Here is an 18,415-nt window from a genome sequence, read left to right on the forward strand (position 1 = left end):
GACATTACTTTTTTTTTACTTTTTTCGACATACTATACTATGACTTTTTCAGCATACTATACTATTACTTTTTTCAACATACTATACTATGACTATTTTTTGGCATTCTATACTACGAAGTTTTTTGACATACTATACTAAGACTTGATAATTTTTTTCGACATACTATACTATGACTTTTATCGACATTCTATACTATTGACTTTTTATGACTTTTTTTGACATGCTATATTATTACTTTTTTTTACTTTTTTCGACATACTATACTATGACTTCTTATGACTTTTTTCAACATACTATACTAAGACTTTTTTTGACATACTATACTATGACTTTTTTTGGCATTCTATAGTATGAAGTTTTTTGACATACTATACTATGACTTTATTCGACATACTATACTATGACTTTTGTTGACATACTATACTATGACTATTTTTTTCGACATACTATTCTATGACTTTTTTTGACATACTATTTTATTACTTTTTTCGACATACTATACTATGACTTCTTATGACCTTTTCCGACATACTATACTATGACTTCTTATGACTTTTTTCGACATACTATACTATGACTTTTATCGACATTCTATACTATTGACTTTTTATGACTTTTTTCGACATACTATACTATGACTTTTATTGACATTCTATACTATTGACTTTTTATGACTTTTTTCGACATACTATACTATGACTTTTTTGACATACTATACTATGACTTTTTTTTGGCATTTTATACTATGACTTTTTTCGACATACTATACTATGACTTTTATTGACATTCTATACTATTGACTTTTTATGACTTTTTTTGACATACTATACTATGACTTTTATCGACATTCTATACTATTGACTTTTTGACATACTATATTATTACTTTTTTTTTAACTTTTTTCGACATACTATACTATGACTTCTTATGACTTTTTTCGACATACTATACTATGACTTTTTCAGCTACTGTACTATGACTTTTTTCGACATACTATACTATGACTTTTTTTGGCATTCTATACTATGAAGTTTTTTGACATACTATACTATGACTTTTTATGACTTTTCGACATACTATACTGTGACTTTTTTCGACATACTATACTATGACTTTTATCGACATTCTATACTATTGACTTTTAATGACTTTTTTTGACATTATATTATTACTTTTTTTTTACTTTTTTCGACATACTATACTATGACTTTTTCAGCATACTATACTACGACTTTTTTTTGACATACTATTCTATGACTTTTTTTGACATACTATTTTATTACTTTTTTCGACATACTATACTATGACTTCTTATGACTTTTTTCGACATACTATACTATGACTTTTTCAGCTACTGTACTATGACTTTTTTCAACATACTATACTATGACTTTTTTTGGCATTCTATACTATGAAGTTTTTTGACATACTATACTATGACTTTTTATGACTTTTCGACATACTATACTGTGACTTTTTTCGACATACTATACTATGACTTTTATCGACATTCTATACTATTGACTTTTTATGACTTTTTTTGACATACTATATTATTACTTTTTTTTACTTTTTTCGACATACTATACTATGACTTCTTATGACTTTTTTCAACATACTATACTAAGACTTTTTTTGACATACTATACTATGACTTTTTTGGCATTCTATAGTATGAAGTTTTTTGACATACTATACTATGACTTTATTCGACATACTATACTATGACTTTTGTTGACATACTATACTATGACTATTTTTTTCGACATACTATTCTATGACTTTTTTTGACATACTATTTTATTACTTTTTTTTAACTTTTTTCGACATACTATACTATGACTTCTTATGACCTTTTCCGACATACTATACTATGACTTCTTATGACTTTTTTCGACATACTATACTATGACTTTTATCGACATTCTATACTATTGACTTTTTATGACTTTTTTCGACATACTATACTAAGACTTTTGATTAGGGCTGTCAAAATAACGCGTTAATTTCTATTAATTAATCTGAGAAAAATAACGTGTTAAAAAAAATAACGCAGATTAATCCATTCCATATTGACGTTTGACCCGGAGCCGTTCTAACCACCATTGGACTGTAAAATGAAGGAGGGAGACAAGAATGTGCTGCCTGGATCATTAACTGGAACATTTACTTGTAAAAATCTTCTTCCTGCCAACCCTGGCTACCGAAATTTGGTGCCACTGATATGTCTGTGCTTCTCTCTGGTGCGCTGAAGACGATACAGGTAACACAAACACCGCTGCACATGACGCTAGTTAACGCTATACTCGACAGCAGCTAACGTTAGCCTACCGCTAGCTAGTTAACACTATACTCGACAGCAGCTAACGTTAGCCTACCGCTAGCTAGTAGCTGGGTTAAACACGGTTACAATGCTGACAGCTAACGCTAAACGGTGTAAAGTTTGACTGTGTTTTACTGTAGAGGACTGTGACTCAACAGCGGGATGTAGCAATCTGCAGCTGCCGAGCTGCCGTCGGAAAAACAACACAGACGGTGCGTTCAATGTAACTGGTGAACTACAGCTCGTGGTGCATTTGAAGTTATTGTAAATGTCCTTCTCCCATCTGGTGGTTGTTTTTGTCGTTCAACAGCAATTTACTAGTGAAATAAGTTATTGTTATTGTTATACATTATTATTAAATCATTTAATTTTGACCATATGGTGGCCTTAGCAATAAACAAGCCGTTCTTTAATGTCACCAACTGTTGTTTAGTACCCTTTGTTTTCTTTTCTTTTTTTACTATATACTATGACTATTTTTATGGCTTTTTTCGACATGCTATACTATGACTTTTTTTGACATATTTTTTTTTTTTTTACTTTTTTCAACATACTATACTATGACTTCTTATAACCTTTTCCGACATACTATACTATGACTTTTATCGACATTCTATACTATTGACTTTTTATGACTTTTTTTGACATACTACATTATTACTTTTTTTTTTACTTTTTTCAACATACTATACTATGACTATTTTTATGGCTTTTTTCGACATGCTATACTATGACTTTTTTTGACATACTATATTATTACTTTTTTTGACTTTTCGACATACTATACTATGACTTCTTATGACTTTTTTTGACATACTATACTATGACTATTTTATGACTTTTTTATGACTTTTTAAACTTTTTCCGACATACTATACTATGACTTTTATCGACATTCTATACTATTGACTTTTTATGACTTTTTTTGACATACTATATTTTTACTTTTTTTTTTTACTTTTTTCGACATACTATACTATGACTTCTTATGACTTTTTTCGACATACTATACTATGACTTTATGACTTTTTTCGACATACTATACTATGACTTCTTATGACTTTTTTCAACATACTACACTCTGACTTTTTATGACTTTTTTCAACATATACTGTGACTTATTTCAACATACTATACTATGACTTTTTTTTGGCCTTCTATACTATGAAGTTTTTCAGCATACTATACTGACTTTTTCATGATTTTTCTTGACATACTATACTATGACTTTATGACTTTTTTCGACATACTATGATTTCTTATGACTTTTTTCGACATACTATACGAAGATTTTTGATAATTTTTTTTGACATACTATACTATGACTTTTATCGACATTCTATACTATTGACTTTTTATGACTTTTTTTGACATACTATACTATGACTTTTTTTGGCATTCTATACTATGAAGTTTTTTGACATACTATACTATGACTTTTGGTAATTTTTTTCGACATACTATACTATGACGACATTCTTTACTATTCTGACTTTTTATGACTTTTTTGACATACTATATTATTACTTTTTTTTAACTTTTTTTGACATACTACACTATGACTTCTTATGACTTTTTTCGACATACTATACTATGACTTCTTATGACTTTTTTTGACATACTATACTATGACTTTTTCGAGATACTATACTATGACTATTTTATGACTTTTTTATGACTTTTTAGACTTTTTCCAACATACTATACTATGACTTTTTTTCGACATACTATATTATTACTTTTTTTAATGTTTTTCGACATACTATACTATGACTTCTTATGACTTTTTTCGACATACTATACTATGACTTTTTCGAGATACTATACTATGACTTCTTATGACTTTTTTCGACATACTACACTCTGACTTTTTTCAACATATACTATGACTTATTTCAACATACTATACGATTACTTTTTTTTGGCATTCTATACTATGTTTTCAGTTTTTCAGCATACTATACTGACTTTTTCATGATTTTTCTTGATATACTATACTATGACTTTATGACTTTTTTCGACATACTATGATTTCTTATGACTTTTTTCGACATACTATACTAAGACAACCCATGGGCCCACCACCTGTGGGAGGAACCGCTGGGGTCGGGTGCGCTGCCACATGGGTGGCAGTGAAGGTCAGGGGCCTCGACGGACCAGACCCGGGCAGCAGACGCTGGCTCTGGGGACGTGGAACGTCACCTCTCTGTGGGGGAAGGAACCGGAACTTGTGCGGGAGGTGGAGCGCTACCAGTTGGATCTGGTGGGGCTTACCTCTACGCACAGTCTCGGTTCTGGAACCATACTCCTGGATAGGGGTTGGACTCTTTTCTTCTCCGGAGTTGCCCAGGGTGTGAGGCGCCGGGCGGGTGTGGGGATACTCACAAGCCCCCGGCTGAGCGCCGCTACGTTGGAGTTTACCCCGGTGGACGAGAGGGTCGCCTCCCTACGCCTGCAGGTTGTGGGGGGGAAAACTCTGACTGTTGTTTGTGCATATGCACCAAACAAGAGCTCGGAGTATTCGGCCTTCTTGGAGACCTTGAATGGAGTCCTGTATGGGGCTCCAGTAGGGGACTCCATAGTTCTGCTGGGGGACTTCAACGCGCACGTGGGCAATGATGGAGACACATGGAGAGGCGTGATTGGGAGGAACGGCCTCCCTGATCTAAACCAGAGTGGTTGTTTGTTGTTGGACTTCTGTGCTAGTCATGGATTGTCTATAATGAACACCATGTTCGAACATAGGGATGCTCATAAGTGTACTTGGTACCAGAGCACCCTAGGCCAAAGGTCACTGATCGATTTTATAATCGTTTCATCTGATCTGAGGCCGTATGTTTTGGACACTCGGGTGAAGAGAGGGGCAGAGCTGTCAACTGATCACCATCTGGTGGTGAGTTGGGTCAGAGGGTGGGGGAAGACTCTGGACAGACCTGGTAAACCCAAACGGGTAGTGCGGGTGAACTGGGAACGTCTGGAGGAGGCCCCTGTCCGACAGACTTTCAACTCACACCTCCGGCGGAGCTTTTCGTGCATCCCTGTGGAGGCTGGGGGCATTGAACCCGAGTGGACAATGTTCAAAGTTTCCATTGCTGAAGCTGCGGCGGGGAGCTGTGGTCTTAGGGTCTTAGGTGCCTCAAGGGGCGGCAACCCACGAACACCATGGTGGACACCGGTGGTCAGGGAAGCCGTCCGACTGAAGAAGGAGTCTTTCTGGGATATGTTATCCCAGGGGACTCCGGAGGCAGTTGCAAGGTACCGAAGGGCCCGAAGGGCTGCAGCCTCTGCCGTGAAAGAGGCAAAGCAGCGGGTGTGGGAGAAGTTCGGAGAAGACATGGAGAAGGACTTTCGGTCGGCACCAAGGTGCTTCTGGAAAACCGTTCGCCACCTCAGGAGGGGGAAGCGGGGAACCATCCAAGCTGTGTACAGTAAGGATGGGACGCTGCTGACCTCAACTGAGGAGGTAATAGGGCGGTGGAAGGAGCACTTTGAGGAACTCCTAAATCCGACTAATACGCCCTCTATGGTAGAGGCAGAGCTGGAGGATGATGGGGGATTGTCGTCAATTTCCCTGGTGGAAGTTGCTGAGGTAGTTAAACAACTCCACAGTGGCAAAGCCCCAGGGATTGATGAAATCCGTCCAGAAATGCTTAAAGCTCTGGGTGTGGAGGGGTTGTCTTGGTTGACACGCCTCTTCAACATTGCGTGGAAGTCGGGGACGGTGCCTAAGGAGTGGCAGACCGGGGTGGTGGTTCCCCTTTTCAAAAAGGGGGACCAGAGGGTGTGTGCCAATTACAGGGGTATCACACTTCTCAGCCTCCCCGGTAAAGTCTACTCCAAGGTGCTGGAAAGGAGGGTTCGGTCGATAGTCGAACCTCAGGTTGAAGAGGAACAATGCGGATTCCGTCCTGGTCGTGGAACAACGGACCAGATCTTTACTCTCGCAAGGATCCTGGAGGGAGCCTGGGAGTATGCCCAACCGGTCTACATGTGCTTTGTGGATCTGGAGAAGGCGTATGACCGGGTCCCCCGGGAGACACTGTGGGAGGTGCTGCGGGAGTATGGGGTGAGGGGGTCCCTTCTCAGGGCCATCCAATCTCTGTACGACCAAAGCGAGAGCTGTGTCCGGGTTCTCGGCAGTAAGTCGGACTCATTTCAGGTGAGAGTTGGCCTCCGCCAGGGCTGCGCTTTGTCACCAATCCTGTTTGTAGTATTTATGGACAGGATATCGAGGCGTAGTCGGGGTGGAGAGGGGTTGCAGTTTGGTGAGCTGGGGATCTCATCGCTGCTTTTTGCAGATGATGTGGTCCTGATGGCATCGTCAGCCTGTGACCTTCAGCACTCACTGGATCGGTTCGCAGCCGAGTGTGAAGCGGCTGGGATGAGGATCAGCACCTCTAAATCCGAGGCCATGGTTCTCAGCAGGAAACCGATGGAGTGCCTTCTCCAGGTAGGGAATGAGTCTTTACCCCAAGTGAAGGAGTTCAAGTACCTTGGAGTCTTGTTCGCGAGTGAGGGAACAATGGAGCGGGAGATTGGTCGGAGAATCGGCGCAGCGGGTGCGGTATTACACTCAATTTATCGCACCGTTGTGACGAAAAGAGAGCTGAGCCAGAAGGCAAAGCTCTCAATCTACCGGTCAGTTTTCGTTCCTACCCTCACCTATGGTCATGAAGGCTGGGTCATGACCGAAAGAACGAGATCCAGGGTACAAGCGGCCGAAATGGGTTTCCTCAGGAGGGTGGCTGGCGTCTCCCTTAGAGATAGGGTGAGAAGCTCAGTCATCCGTGAGGAGCTCGGAGTAGAGCCGCTGCTCCTTCGCGTCGAAAGGAGCCAGTTGAGGTGGTTCGGGCATCTGGTAAGGATGCCCCCTGGGCGCCTCCCTAGGGAGGTTTTCCAGGCACGTCCAGCTGGGAGGAGGCCTCGGGGAAGACCCAGGACTAGGTGGAGGGATTATATCTCCAACCTGGCCTGGGAACGCCTCGGGATCCCCCAGTCGGAGCTGGTTAATGTGGCTCGGGAAAGGGAAGTTTGGGGTCCCCTGCTGGAGCTGCTACCCCCGCGACCCGTTACCGGATAAGCGGAAGAAGATGGATGGATGGATACTAAGGATACTAAGACTTTTGATAATTTTTTTCAACATACTATACTATGACTTTTATCGACATTCTATACTATTGACTTTTTATGACTTTTTTCGACATACTATACTAAGACTTTTGATTAGGGCTGTCAAAATAACGCGTTAATTTCTATTAATTAATCTGAGAAAAATAACGTGTTAAAAAAAATAACGCAGATTAATCCATTCCATATTGACGTTTGACCCGGAGCCGTTCTAACCACCATTGGACTGTAAAATGAAGGAGGGAGACAAGAATGTGCTGCCTGGATCATTAACTGGAACATTTACTTGTAAAAATCTTCTTCCTGCCAACCCTGGCTACCGAAATTTGGTGCCACTGATATGTCTGTGCTTCTGGTGCGCTGAAGACGATACAGGTAACACAAACACCGCTGCACATGACGCTAGTTAACGCTATACTCGACAGCAGCTAACGTTAGCCTACCGCTAGCTAGTTAACACTATACTCGACAGCAGCTAACGTTAGCCTACCGCTAGCTAGTAGCTGGGTTAAACACGGTTACAATGCTGACAGCTAACGCTAAACGGTGTAAAGTTTGACTGTGTTTTACTGTAGAGGACTGTGACTCAACAGCGGGATGTAGCAATCTGCAGCTGCCGAGCTGCCGTCGGAAAAACAACACAGACGGTGCGTTCAATGTAACTGGTGAACTACAGCTCGTGGTGCATTTGAAGTTATTGTAAATGTCCTTCTCCCATCTGGTGGTTGTTTTTGTCGTTCAACAGCAATTTACTAGTGAAATAAGTTATTGTTATTGTTATACATTATTATTAAATCATTTAATTTTGACCATATGGTGGCCTTAGCAATAAACAAGCCGTTCTTTAATGTCACCAACTGTTGTTTAGTACCCTTTGTTTTCTTTTCTTTTTTTACTTTCTTAAAAAGTATCGGTTCAGGCACCATTAATTATGTATGCGATTAATTTCGATTAATTAATCACAGAGCATGTAATTAATTAGATTAATTCTTTTAATCGATTGACAGCCCTACTTTTGATAATTTTTTTCGACATACTATACTATGACTTTTATCGACATTCTATACTAATGAAACTCAGCGCAAATTCTTTCAGGAAGACTTCTAATTACTACAATCACCACTATCTTTCCCTAAATCTATTCAGCTGTTAAGAGGCATTCACTCTTCAGTAAACCAATCAGAATTGGCCACGAAATTCATGATCCAATCACAGCATGACATCCTGCTTTAAATTTCTCTCTCCTTGCTATCAGCTGTCTTCTCAGGCAAACGTGTAACCCTCCTCCTCCCCTTCCACCTCCGGGCGTCGTCAACCACTGAAACCTGAGTCCCTTTCTGGCAGATAGGTCCTTCGTTTGGCATCTGGGTTCCCTCTCAGCCATCACCAGTGTCTAGGCTCCATCGGGGGGGAATATGTTCTGTTTCTCTACCCCTTTAAATCTTTTTAATGATGGAGTCTAATCCCCAAAGACTCTGTACATTTCATGTACATTTAATATTATGCTTATCTACAATAAATATTTGCATATCTGCAACGAAGTCTCTCCTGATTGAATTGACTTTTTGACTTTTTTTGACATACTATACTATGACTTTTTTCGACATACTATAATATGACTTTTTTATGGCTTTTTTCGACATACTATACTATGACTTTTTTGACATACTATATTATTACTTTTTTCGACATACTATACTATGACTTATTATGACTTTTTCGACATACTATACTATGATTTTTTCGACGTACTATACTATGACTATTTTCGCCATACTATACTGTGACTTTTTCAGCTTACTATACTAAGATTTTGTATGAGTTTTTATGGCTTTTTTTGACATACTATATTACAACTTTTTTATAAATGTTTTCGACATACTATGCTATGACTTTTTTCGACATACTATACTATGACTTTTTTTCGAAATATTATATAGATTTTTTTGACATACTATACTATGACTTTTTTGCCATCCTATTCTATGACTTTTTCATTACATTTATCAACATACTATACTGTGACTTTTTCAGCATACTATACTAAGAGTTTTTATGGCTTTTTTCGACATACTATACTATGACTTTTTTATAACTTTTTTCGACATACTATACTATGATTTTTTTACTCTTTTCGACATACTATTTTATTACTTTTTTTCGAAATATTATATTGACTTTTTTCGACATACTATACTATGACTTTTTTTCAACATATTACACTAACTTTTCTCGACATATACTATGACTTTTAATAACTTTTTTCGACATACTATACTATGACTTTTCGACATACTATTTTATAACTTTTTTCGACATATACTATGACTTTTAATGACTTTTTTCGACATACTATACTATGACTTTTCGACATACATAGTAAAAGTCATAGTATAGTATGTCGAAAAAGTGATAAAAAAGTCATATATAGTATGCCAAAAAAGTGATGAAAAAGTAATTGTATAGTATGTTGAAAAAAGTGATTAAAAAAAGTCACAGTATAGTATGTCAAAAAGTGATAAAAAAGTCATACTAAGTAATAAAAGTAATAAAAAAAAAATCATATTTGGGAATGACGAAAAAAGTAATAGTATAGTATGTTGAAAAGTGATAGAAAAAAGTCAGTGTGTTGAAAAAGTCATAGTATAGTATGTCGAAAAAAGTGATAAAAAAGTTATTGTATAGTATGTCGAAAGAAGTCATAGTATAGTATGTCGAAATTAATTGATTAAATAGGAATAGCTCACTGAGATAAGTTACTGACTCAACAATCTGAGATTGAAGGATTGAATCCCACTTATGTCTTGACAATTTTTAAGTTCTCTCCCCTGTAGTTTGAACAATAAATACATCTTCCAACCAGAGCCTTTACAAGTTTTGCATATAGCTCAGCAAGGTAAGGTTAAACTCTCATGAAGACTGGAGGTTGAGGGTTCAATCCTTCTGACGTGCAGTTTGTTTTTAAAGTCTAAAAATGGAAGTGAAAGGTCAATTACTCAAAATTGTAGTCCATTGTGTCAGATCAGATAGCTCAGGGTAATGGAACGCTGGTTGGAAGAACACAATGGTTGTGAATTCAATACTCACGAGGTACATTTTATGAGGTTTAACACCCAGAAACATGAAGACTTTCACCCAGGAGACTGGGGTTCGTCTTAACTGTGCCCTGTAACTTATAGAGGAGGAGGTGGTGAGTGAGTCATTAAGCCATCAGACTTAAGACAGGGTACCTGTGAGCTATCACTACAGTGAATTGGAAATGTGTGTTATAGTTGGGTTGGGAAAGTACCTCCAATCACCTCGGCTGCTCATACATGATCACTGCGACTGGGGAGTTAAGGAGTTTTCATTGTAGGTATGATTACTTCGTACCCTGCCTGAGTAAGATTGTTCAGTTTATATTTTGGAGACAATGTCTGCCTGAAAGATATTTTTTTCTCGCCACTGTCACACCAAATGCTTGCTCGCGGGAAATTGTTGGGTCTGTTATCATTTGAACTATTCTGCTTCACTACACTAAAAGAACATCCCTATTGCAGCTGTTTAGAAGACAGTATTGATGAAAGAATGGGGACATCTACCCATATGCATTGTTAATGGTGATTAATAACCCTCTGCCCACATGTTATATAATCATGGCTTCCACATTGGTCACCCCAGTGCTGACCAGCTATTCATCAAGCAGTCACAATAAATTGCTAAAGTATTGCTCCTGCATTCCTCATATATGCATTGTTTTTTTTGCTAGGTATCACCACAGTACTGACAATGACCACCCTGAGCACAGTGGCCAGGAACTCGCTACCTAGAGTGTCCTACGTGACGGCCATGGACCTGTTCGTCACCGTCTGTTTCCTGTTTGTCTTCGCTGCCATGATTGAGTACGCCATGCTCAACTACTACTCCTACAGTATACGCAGACCTCCTGCCAAGACGCAGAGAATGGTAAGCCTTTGGTGAAAGTGTGAGGCTGTGTATTAGCTTTGCGTCTTGCATGCCGTCATCCACCTCCACTACTGGCAAGGTTCCGAAAAGTTATTGATCCAAGTAACTCTGCGCTACTAGAATGTGATTTGTTTTTCTGTAGACTTTGTGGTTATGGGAATCTGCATCGCCAGGTCCTTTTCATGATGTAAGCCTGTTTGAATGCAGAATGTTTGCAGTTATGCAGTTTGGCTGATTGTACCTGTAAGGTTTATTTGTTTTTTTTAGGGGGGCTTTGTGTAAACTCGTTATTTTCGTGTTCTTTTTGACAGTCCTAGTAATATAAGAATAAAAAGTAAGGTATTACACTTCCTGAGTAACTTGCTCAACACTGCTGTGCTAGCAATGCTAGTGGAAAGTCAAATGACTACAAAGAAACACAAAACAACAGACACAAAACGACCAGAAAAAGACTGTCCACAAAATACTCAAAACAACTACAAAGACACACAAAGAGACTGAAAGCGACCACAAAGAGACTCAAAACTAGTAGCCTTTCTGTCTGGGTCTCTTGATCCTATGCATCAAGGGTGGGGGGCCATTTTCATGTCTGTGCCCTGGTGCCCATTATTTCGTAATCTATCCATGTGTATCATGACTGTATTAATAATGATCTCATTAGTTGAGGGCAGTAGGTTAATGCGTGTCAAAGTAACCTTGGAGGCTGTGAAGACCCCAGGGCACCCATGGGATCAGTGCCAATGACTGGAATGTAGCTGTCTGTGTATATATATTAGGGCTGTCAGCGTTAACGTGTTAATTGCGATGCGATTAAGGGCCAACGCGATGCGATACATTTTTTTCAATCGCATTAATCGCATGCCGGCATTTATTCATTTATTTTACACTTCACTCGGCTTTGCGTCGTGCCTAACAGGCTACTATTTTGACCCTTTGCAGCACCGTTACTTATCATCAAGCTGCCACTTCCTCGTAACACATCCTGCTGCCGCAGGCTGCAGGCATGATGGAGAAAGACAGCAGCAATGAAATCCTGAATGGCGCTTTTTATTTTCCAAAACTCCCGGACGGCTCAAAGACTGCACATTGTGTAAAGCCGAATTAAAGTATCACCGAAGCACGTCAAGCTTGAGCTACCACCTACGGGAGACGGCCAAAAAGGACGCCTTATATGCTGGGATGCGGCCGCAAGGCGGGCGCGGGGACGCGACTACGGGGAAAGGACGCCTCACACGCCGGGAGACGGCCGAAAAGTACGCCTCACATGCATGGAGACGGCCGCGGGGGACGCGCGACAATAACGGGATGGCGGAGTTTTTAGTTTTTTAGTTAGGTACTTGGAGGAATTGTGCAATAATTTCTTTTGTTTACAGTAAATAAATAATTACAAATCTTAAAATCAAGTTCATAAAGTAACTTTCTTTGCATTCATTTGATTCCCAATCAAGATACACTGGTAAAAATTGATTTGATTGTTATGTACTTAAAAACTGTTCTGAACTGCAAAATAATAGTATTTTAATCTAGTATTTAATCTTTATATATATATATATATATATATATATATACACACATACACGTTTGCCAAGGCATCTGACGTGTCTATATGAGCATGTGTGTTCTCTTTTCAAGCAATTGCTCCTGTGTGGGAGCCTAATACTTTGTGTAGCTGTTCTCAAGGCTGCACCTGCCACAAATGCTTTAATGGCAGCAGCACACATCTACTCAGACTGAGTCAGCCACCGTTTCTGTCATTTCTCCCTCTCTCCAGATCCCCTCCCTCTTCATTATTTTCCTCCCAGTGTAGAAGAGTTCTGTTGAATGTGTCTCAGGGCTAAAAAGACTGCCAGCTCGGGATGAACAATTAAGTCGTGTTACATACAGTCCCCTCCTCTGCATTTCTGGCTCTGTGCTGTATTTTGGCCAAGTCCGTCTATGGGGAAGCCTCATATTTCCCTCCCCCAACTATCCGCGTGGCCCCTTTGTGCCGCCCACTCAGTCAATTCTGTTACTCCACAAGACACATCTAACTCTCTTCTCTCTCCCTCTCTCGCCTCCTCCTCTTCCTAAAAGAGCGGAGTAGAGGACTGGAAATCTGTGTGAAGATTTTACCCCAATTAGGTTACGATTTTATACACATCAGGGAGGAAGTCACATAATGAATTTTCCTCAGGAGGTACTTATTCAGCATTCCGGTCTAAAATTCAGGCTATAGCTGACTATAAAAATAATAAAACATATCGTATTACAATGATTCATGTTATGTTGTATTATACTGTATGTGGATTCTTTTTTTAAATCAGTAAACATATTACTTCCAATTGCTTTGAGTTCTGGAATAAAACATCAATAATATCTGATGTGATAGGATATCGAATTCCTACTGACCCGATTGTTTTGTTACTTAATGACGACTCTAAATTACACCTGCTTGGGAGACAGGGGAGAATTTGGCTAGCCAGCCAACTGCAACCAAGAAAATGATAGCTCAATGCTGGCTTCCCCCCCCCCGCACACACACACTCGCTTTGTATAAAACAGTGGTTGGTGTATTTTCTAGACATAGTTATGCTTGAGCTCTCTACAGCAAGGACTAACAAAGCCAAATCATGGACTATCAACCTTTGGAAAAGCACAGCAGCACAAATATCAGACCTAATGACCTCAGCGCCACAAGAACTAGAGGAGAGTGACTAGGCAAATTGTGATTTGTTTGTTTGTTTTGTTTTCCTCAAGACCGCAGAGGGTGGGGGGTGGGAGAGGGTTTTTGTTCTTGTTCAATTTGTGTTTCTCTGTTCTGTATGTTTGAAATATAAAAAGCAATAAAAAATTGATCTAAAAAAAAAGTATTGTATTTTTCAATATATTATATATATCAGTATATTCAAAAATGTATATCCAAGAGTGAATTTGAACTTTTTAAAAGCCACTATGCTGTTAGAAAAGCATATTGATTCAACAATGCTTTTTGCTGAGCTGATTTTGTTGTTTGCTAGTGTGTTTTTTTATTCCAGTGACTGGACAAATGAAGAGACTGGTACATTTCTATCCAGTGCATCAATACTGGCATTTGAGTTTTTCTGCAATCTAAAATATTGACAATGCTTGTCAGGGCTTTGTGTCTTTATAGGCTATAGTCATTTTGCACTTATGATCGATCACAGAGTGTGTGCCACTAGAAGTGCCACCATTTCTTCACTGCAGCTTCAATGGACCAGAATGCAATGCAGGAAAAAGGCATATTGCCATTTTTTTTTTTTTTTTTTTTTACCTAAAAGGCACCCAACTTTTCATAAACTAGTCTTATTTAGTTTTACTTTACTTTTTCAGAAGCAATTGTACTTATGCTTGAGAACAATCCACACCTGAACAGAAGTAAGTTCTGCACGGCAGTCATCATGATTGAACGGCATTAACCTCTGCCCTCCCTTTTAGTTAGTGTTGCTACGCCTGTCAAGCTTTCCATTCTGGCACTGCACATATGTAGATTTACAACTCAAAATTCTTTGAAAGGCTTCTGTCAATTTTACCAGCTGAAATGACAACTGTCACTGGCAGATGTGATCAGCTGTAGCTAGCTAATTAATCCAGTGTTAGCTCCATGGGTTGGCACCGACTTGTTTAAAAAAACAAGAATCCTGTAAAAGTGCTTAGGTATGCACTTGTTGGCTACATACATGATATCGTTCTAAAAGACTAAGGCTAAAGCAAACATGTCCTAGGCAAAAAGTCAGCAACTCTACCAGTCGATACAAGGCCTGAAAAGAGGAAGCATCGTTCTTGTATTGCAGTGTAGTGCTAGTTAGTCCTATAGAAAGTCAACGATCAATTCCTCCACCATAACTCTCTCCCTCTCTGTCATCGCGTACAGGCCTACTCATCCTTCACCATGGGTCACACACCTCGGTCCATGATGCCCATGGGCAACTCCCTGTTCTGGCAGGACTACGACGACAACTGCCTGTACGAGTGCTTGGATGGGAAAGACTGCAAGAGCTTCTTCTGCTGCTACGAGGAGTGTAAAGAAGGCGGCTGGAGGAAAGGACGCATCCACGTCAACATCGGCGAGCTGGATGCCTACTCTCGGGTTTTCTTCCCCACCTCCTTCTTGCTCTTCAACATAGTCTACTGGGTCAGCTACCTCTACCTCTAGGCGGTCTTGGGCTGTGATCTGCGGGCCCCGCTGAAACAGCCACAGTCCCCGCCATTTTACCACCGCGGCCCGTGATTTAAGGTCAAAACTAAACATGGAGGAGAAAATAAAAGGTGGATGCGCTCTTTGGGAATTGTGAAAGACATGCGGCCTCTGGAGTGGTAAAAAGTGCATTTGTGCTGGAGTGCACAGTTTAACAGCCATGATACTTTGAGCAGTCGGAGGCACTCCGAGGAGAATAAAACGCTCAGCAGTAGAACAACAAGCCGCCAGCATTAACTTGAATGGACAGGTCCTGTTTATGACTCTCTCAGAAACCAAACAGACAGCTGTGACTGCAGAGACATTTGGGGACGGGGTTGCATTGCTAAATCTTGGTCATAGAGATGGGGAAGCACCCATAGTGCCTTCTTTAGAAAGGGTGCGGCACCGAGACACAGCTTCAGAGTTCCCTCCATTATCTTCATTACCTCATCCACCACACCGCCGCATGCTGAGCTGTCTATTCTTTAATAAAACAAACCTGGAACACTAACACTGGAAATGTTTAAAACTAACACTCACCATTTATTTTGTAGCACATTGGTTTTAGTTGTACTCTAGAATTAGTTCTACTTTCTAATGATAGCAACATTTTCTTCTCATTAATATTAGAATTAGTTGTATTTTCATAGCAAGTCAACTAGCTTGCCCATCAGTTGTTAATTGTTGAATATGAGTTAGTGTCAGGGGCAGTGGTTGTCTGGTAAAATCTCGTTTTTTAAGTCAGTGAGCTTTTGTTCATGATGCTTTATAACCAAGCGATGCAGTTTACAGTAGATGCCAAGAAGATTTAGGTGTTTTATAATAGATAGAACTGGGTTACATTCTTAGACACAAAATGTAGAAGAACTGCATAAATACATACCAATCTAATACTAAACATGCTAATCTCATCCACGGGCATATTATGTACCGGTATGTTACAGTATATGAATAAACAGATTAGGGTTGGGGTAGTGTCGGCTCCTTTCTGACAACAGCTTTTTAAAAGACAGTTTCACATTTTATTTTACACACTTTCATCCTTATTTATACAGAATTCTTGTATCTAATAAGGCTTGTGGATTACCTTGGTTTAAAGGAAAAGTTCAACATCTTGTAAACTATACTATGTTACCCAGTTAATGCCCAACCTTTTGCCTTGATACATTTAATTTGCACAGCACTAACTCCATTAGTACAGCAAGAGTCATGTCAGGCCCTATTCCTAAGTGAAACTTTTTCAAAATGTTGAACTATTCCAAAATGTTACTAACCCCAAAGAAAGAAATGTCATCAGCATTGGTTTCAATGGAGCGTTCCAGATGTGCATGATGCACACAAAATCATTGTTGGGCAAAATGAGCTGCAGAGATATTAGTTTTGGCCACTTGAACCGTAAAGCACATGAAACATATACTGTAAATGGCCTATTGAATTTGCATTTGAGTCGTTATATCCAGTTTCAGAAGTAGAGTAGCGTGAGTGCATACATTTTGAGTCTTGATGAAAGCTAAAATTTTTTTAATGTCCTGCCATATGCAGGACCTGAAGCAACGTGATATCATGACTTCGCGTAAACATACACGCCACTTTCTAAAGCCAAGTGGTGTGTGTTATCTGTACGCATTATGAGCTATCTGCAGAAGAACGGGACGTTGCATTTGGAGCTATCCACGTGTATGTCTACGCTTGCATTTGGAGCTATCCGCGTGTATGTCTACGCCAGAACGGGACGATGCATTTCGAGCTATCCACGTGTATCTCTACGCTTGCATTTGGAGCTATCCGCGTGTATGTCTACGCCAGAACGGGACGTTGCATTTGGAGCTCGGTTGGGTTTAGGAAAAGAAGAACAGAGTTGGGTTTGGGAAAAGAAGAACAGAGTTGGGTTTGGGAAAAGAAGAAAGCAACGGTTGGATTTAGGAAAAGAAGAACAGGGTTGGGTTTAGGAAAAGAAGAAAGCAACGGTTTAGGAAACGTGACACGCGGGACATGAAGGAAACGTGACACGCGGGACACGATCCCCGATCTCCTGGGTGAAAGTCCTGTGTTTGACCCATCAACCCCAACCAACCTCCCTACGCAGATTTTTGGCCTTTCATACTACTCGCTACGGCGTAAATTGACACGCAATCGCAAGGTAATGTAAGTCAATGGAGGCCAAACAGCATTGATAAACATGCTAAAAAGCAATTATGCGCTTGATAACACGCCAAAATGGCATACTAATTGGCGTGTCATACATACGCCACTTCATGAGATCAGTCTGCCTGAAGGCATATCTCCCTGTGCCCTGCTGGCAATGATCACAAGTGCTGTAAAATAGGTTCTATATATTGTGAGGCTCCTATACACTCATAAGTCTGTACACAGAGTGGTGTTGTAAAATGGATGATTAAGGATGGTTGTTGATGACTCAAGAGTCCCACATTCTACTCTTAAATAAAATCGATGCTACATATGGAGGCATACAGACACAAGAACACAGGGACGGACGCTACATGTGAAATATTTTGGTTTTGTTTACTGTTCTATGTTGTTTTTTGCAGTCGTTTGGCTTTGTAGAACAATCAACCCCCTTTTCCCTCCTCCTCTTCCCCCCAACACACACACACACACACACACACACACACACACACACACACACACTTTCCCCCCGGTATTTGTATGTTCAGAAAAAAAGCTTTTATGTAAGATGTATCTAATTAATGTTTCTATTTTCATACAGTTATATATGGAATGTAAGTTAGGCCAGTAGCGAGGCCTGAGTCAACCTGGTTCCAGTTCAGTCAGTTCAAGCAGCCTGAAATAAATTAATATTTAGGGGCCATACATATTCA

At 39.7% G+C, this 18,415-nt stretch overlaps 1 protein-coding gene across 2 annotated transcripts in view; it reads left to right on the top strand.

Moving 5' to 3' along the window:
• LOC116044684 (gamma-aminobutyric acid receptor subunit gamma-3-like) overlaps window positions 1-16,108 on the top strand; it is a 116,032-nt gene extending 99,924 nt beyond the window's left edge. For both annotated transcript variants that reach the window (XM_031292096.2, XM_035998799.1), the window contains 2 exons: window positions 11,202-11,398; window positions 15,270-16,108. In XM_031292096.2, coding sequence (XP_031147956.1) covers window positions 11,202-11,398; window positions 15,270-15,551 — 479 coding nt within the window. In that variant the 3' untranslated portion in view covers window positions 15,552-16,108. The remainder of the gene's footprint in view (window positions 1-11,201; window positions 11,399-15,269) is intronic.
• The last annotated feature ends 2,307 nt before the right edge of the window (window positions 16,109-18,415 follow it).

This window comes from Sander lucioperca, chromosome 24 (assembly GCF_008315115.2).
Source record: "Sander lucioperca isolate FBNREF2018 chromosome 24, SLUC_FBN_1.2, whole genome shotgun sequence".
In the NCBI taxonomy this organism is placed as follows: Eukaryota; Metazoa; Chordata; class Actinopteri; order Perciformes; family Percidae; genus Sander; species Sander lucioperca.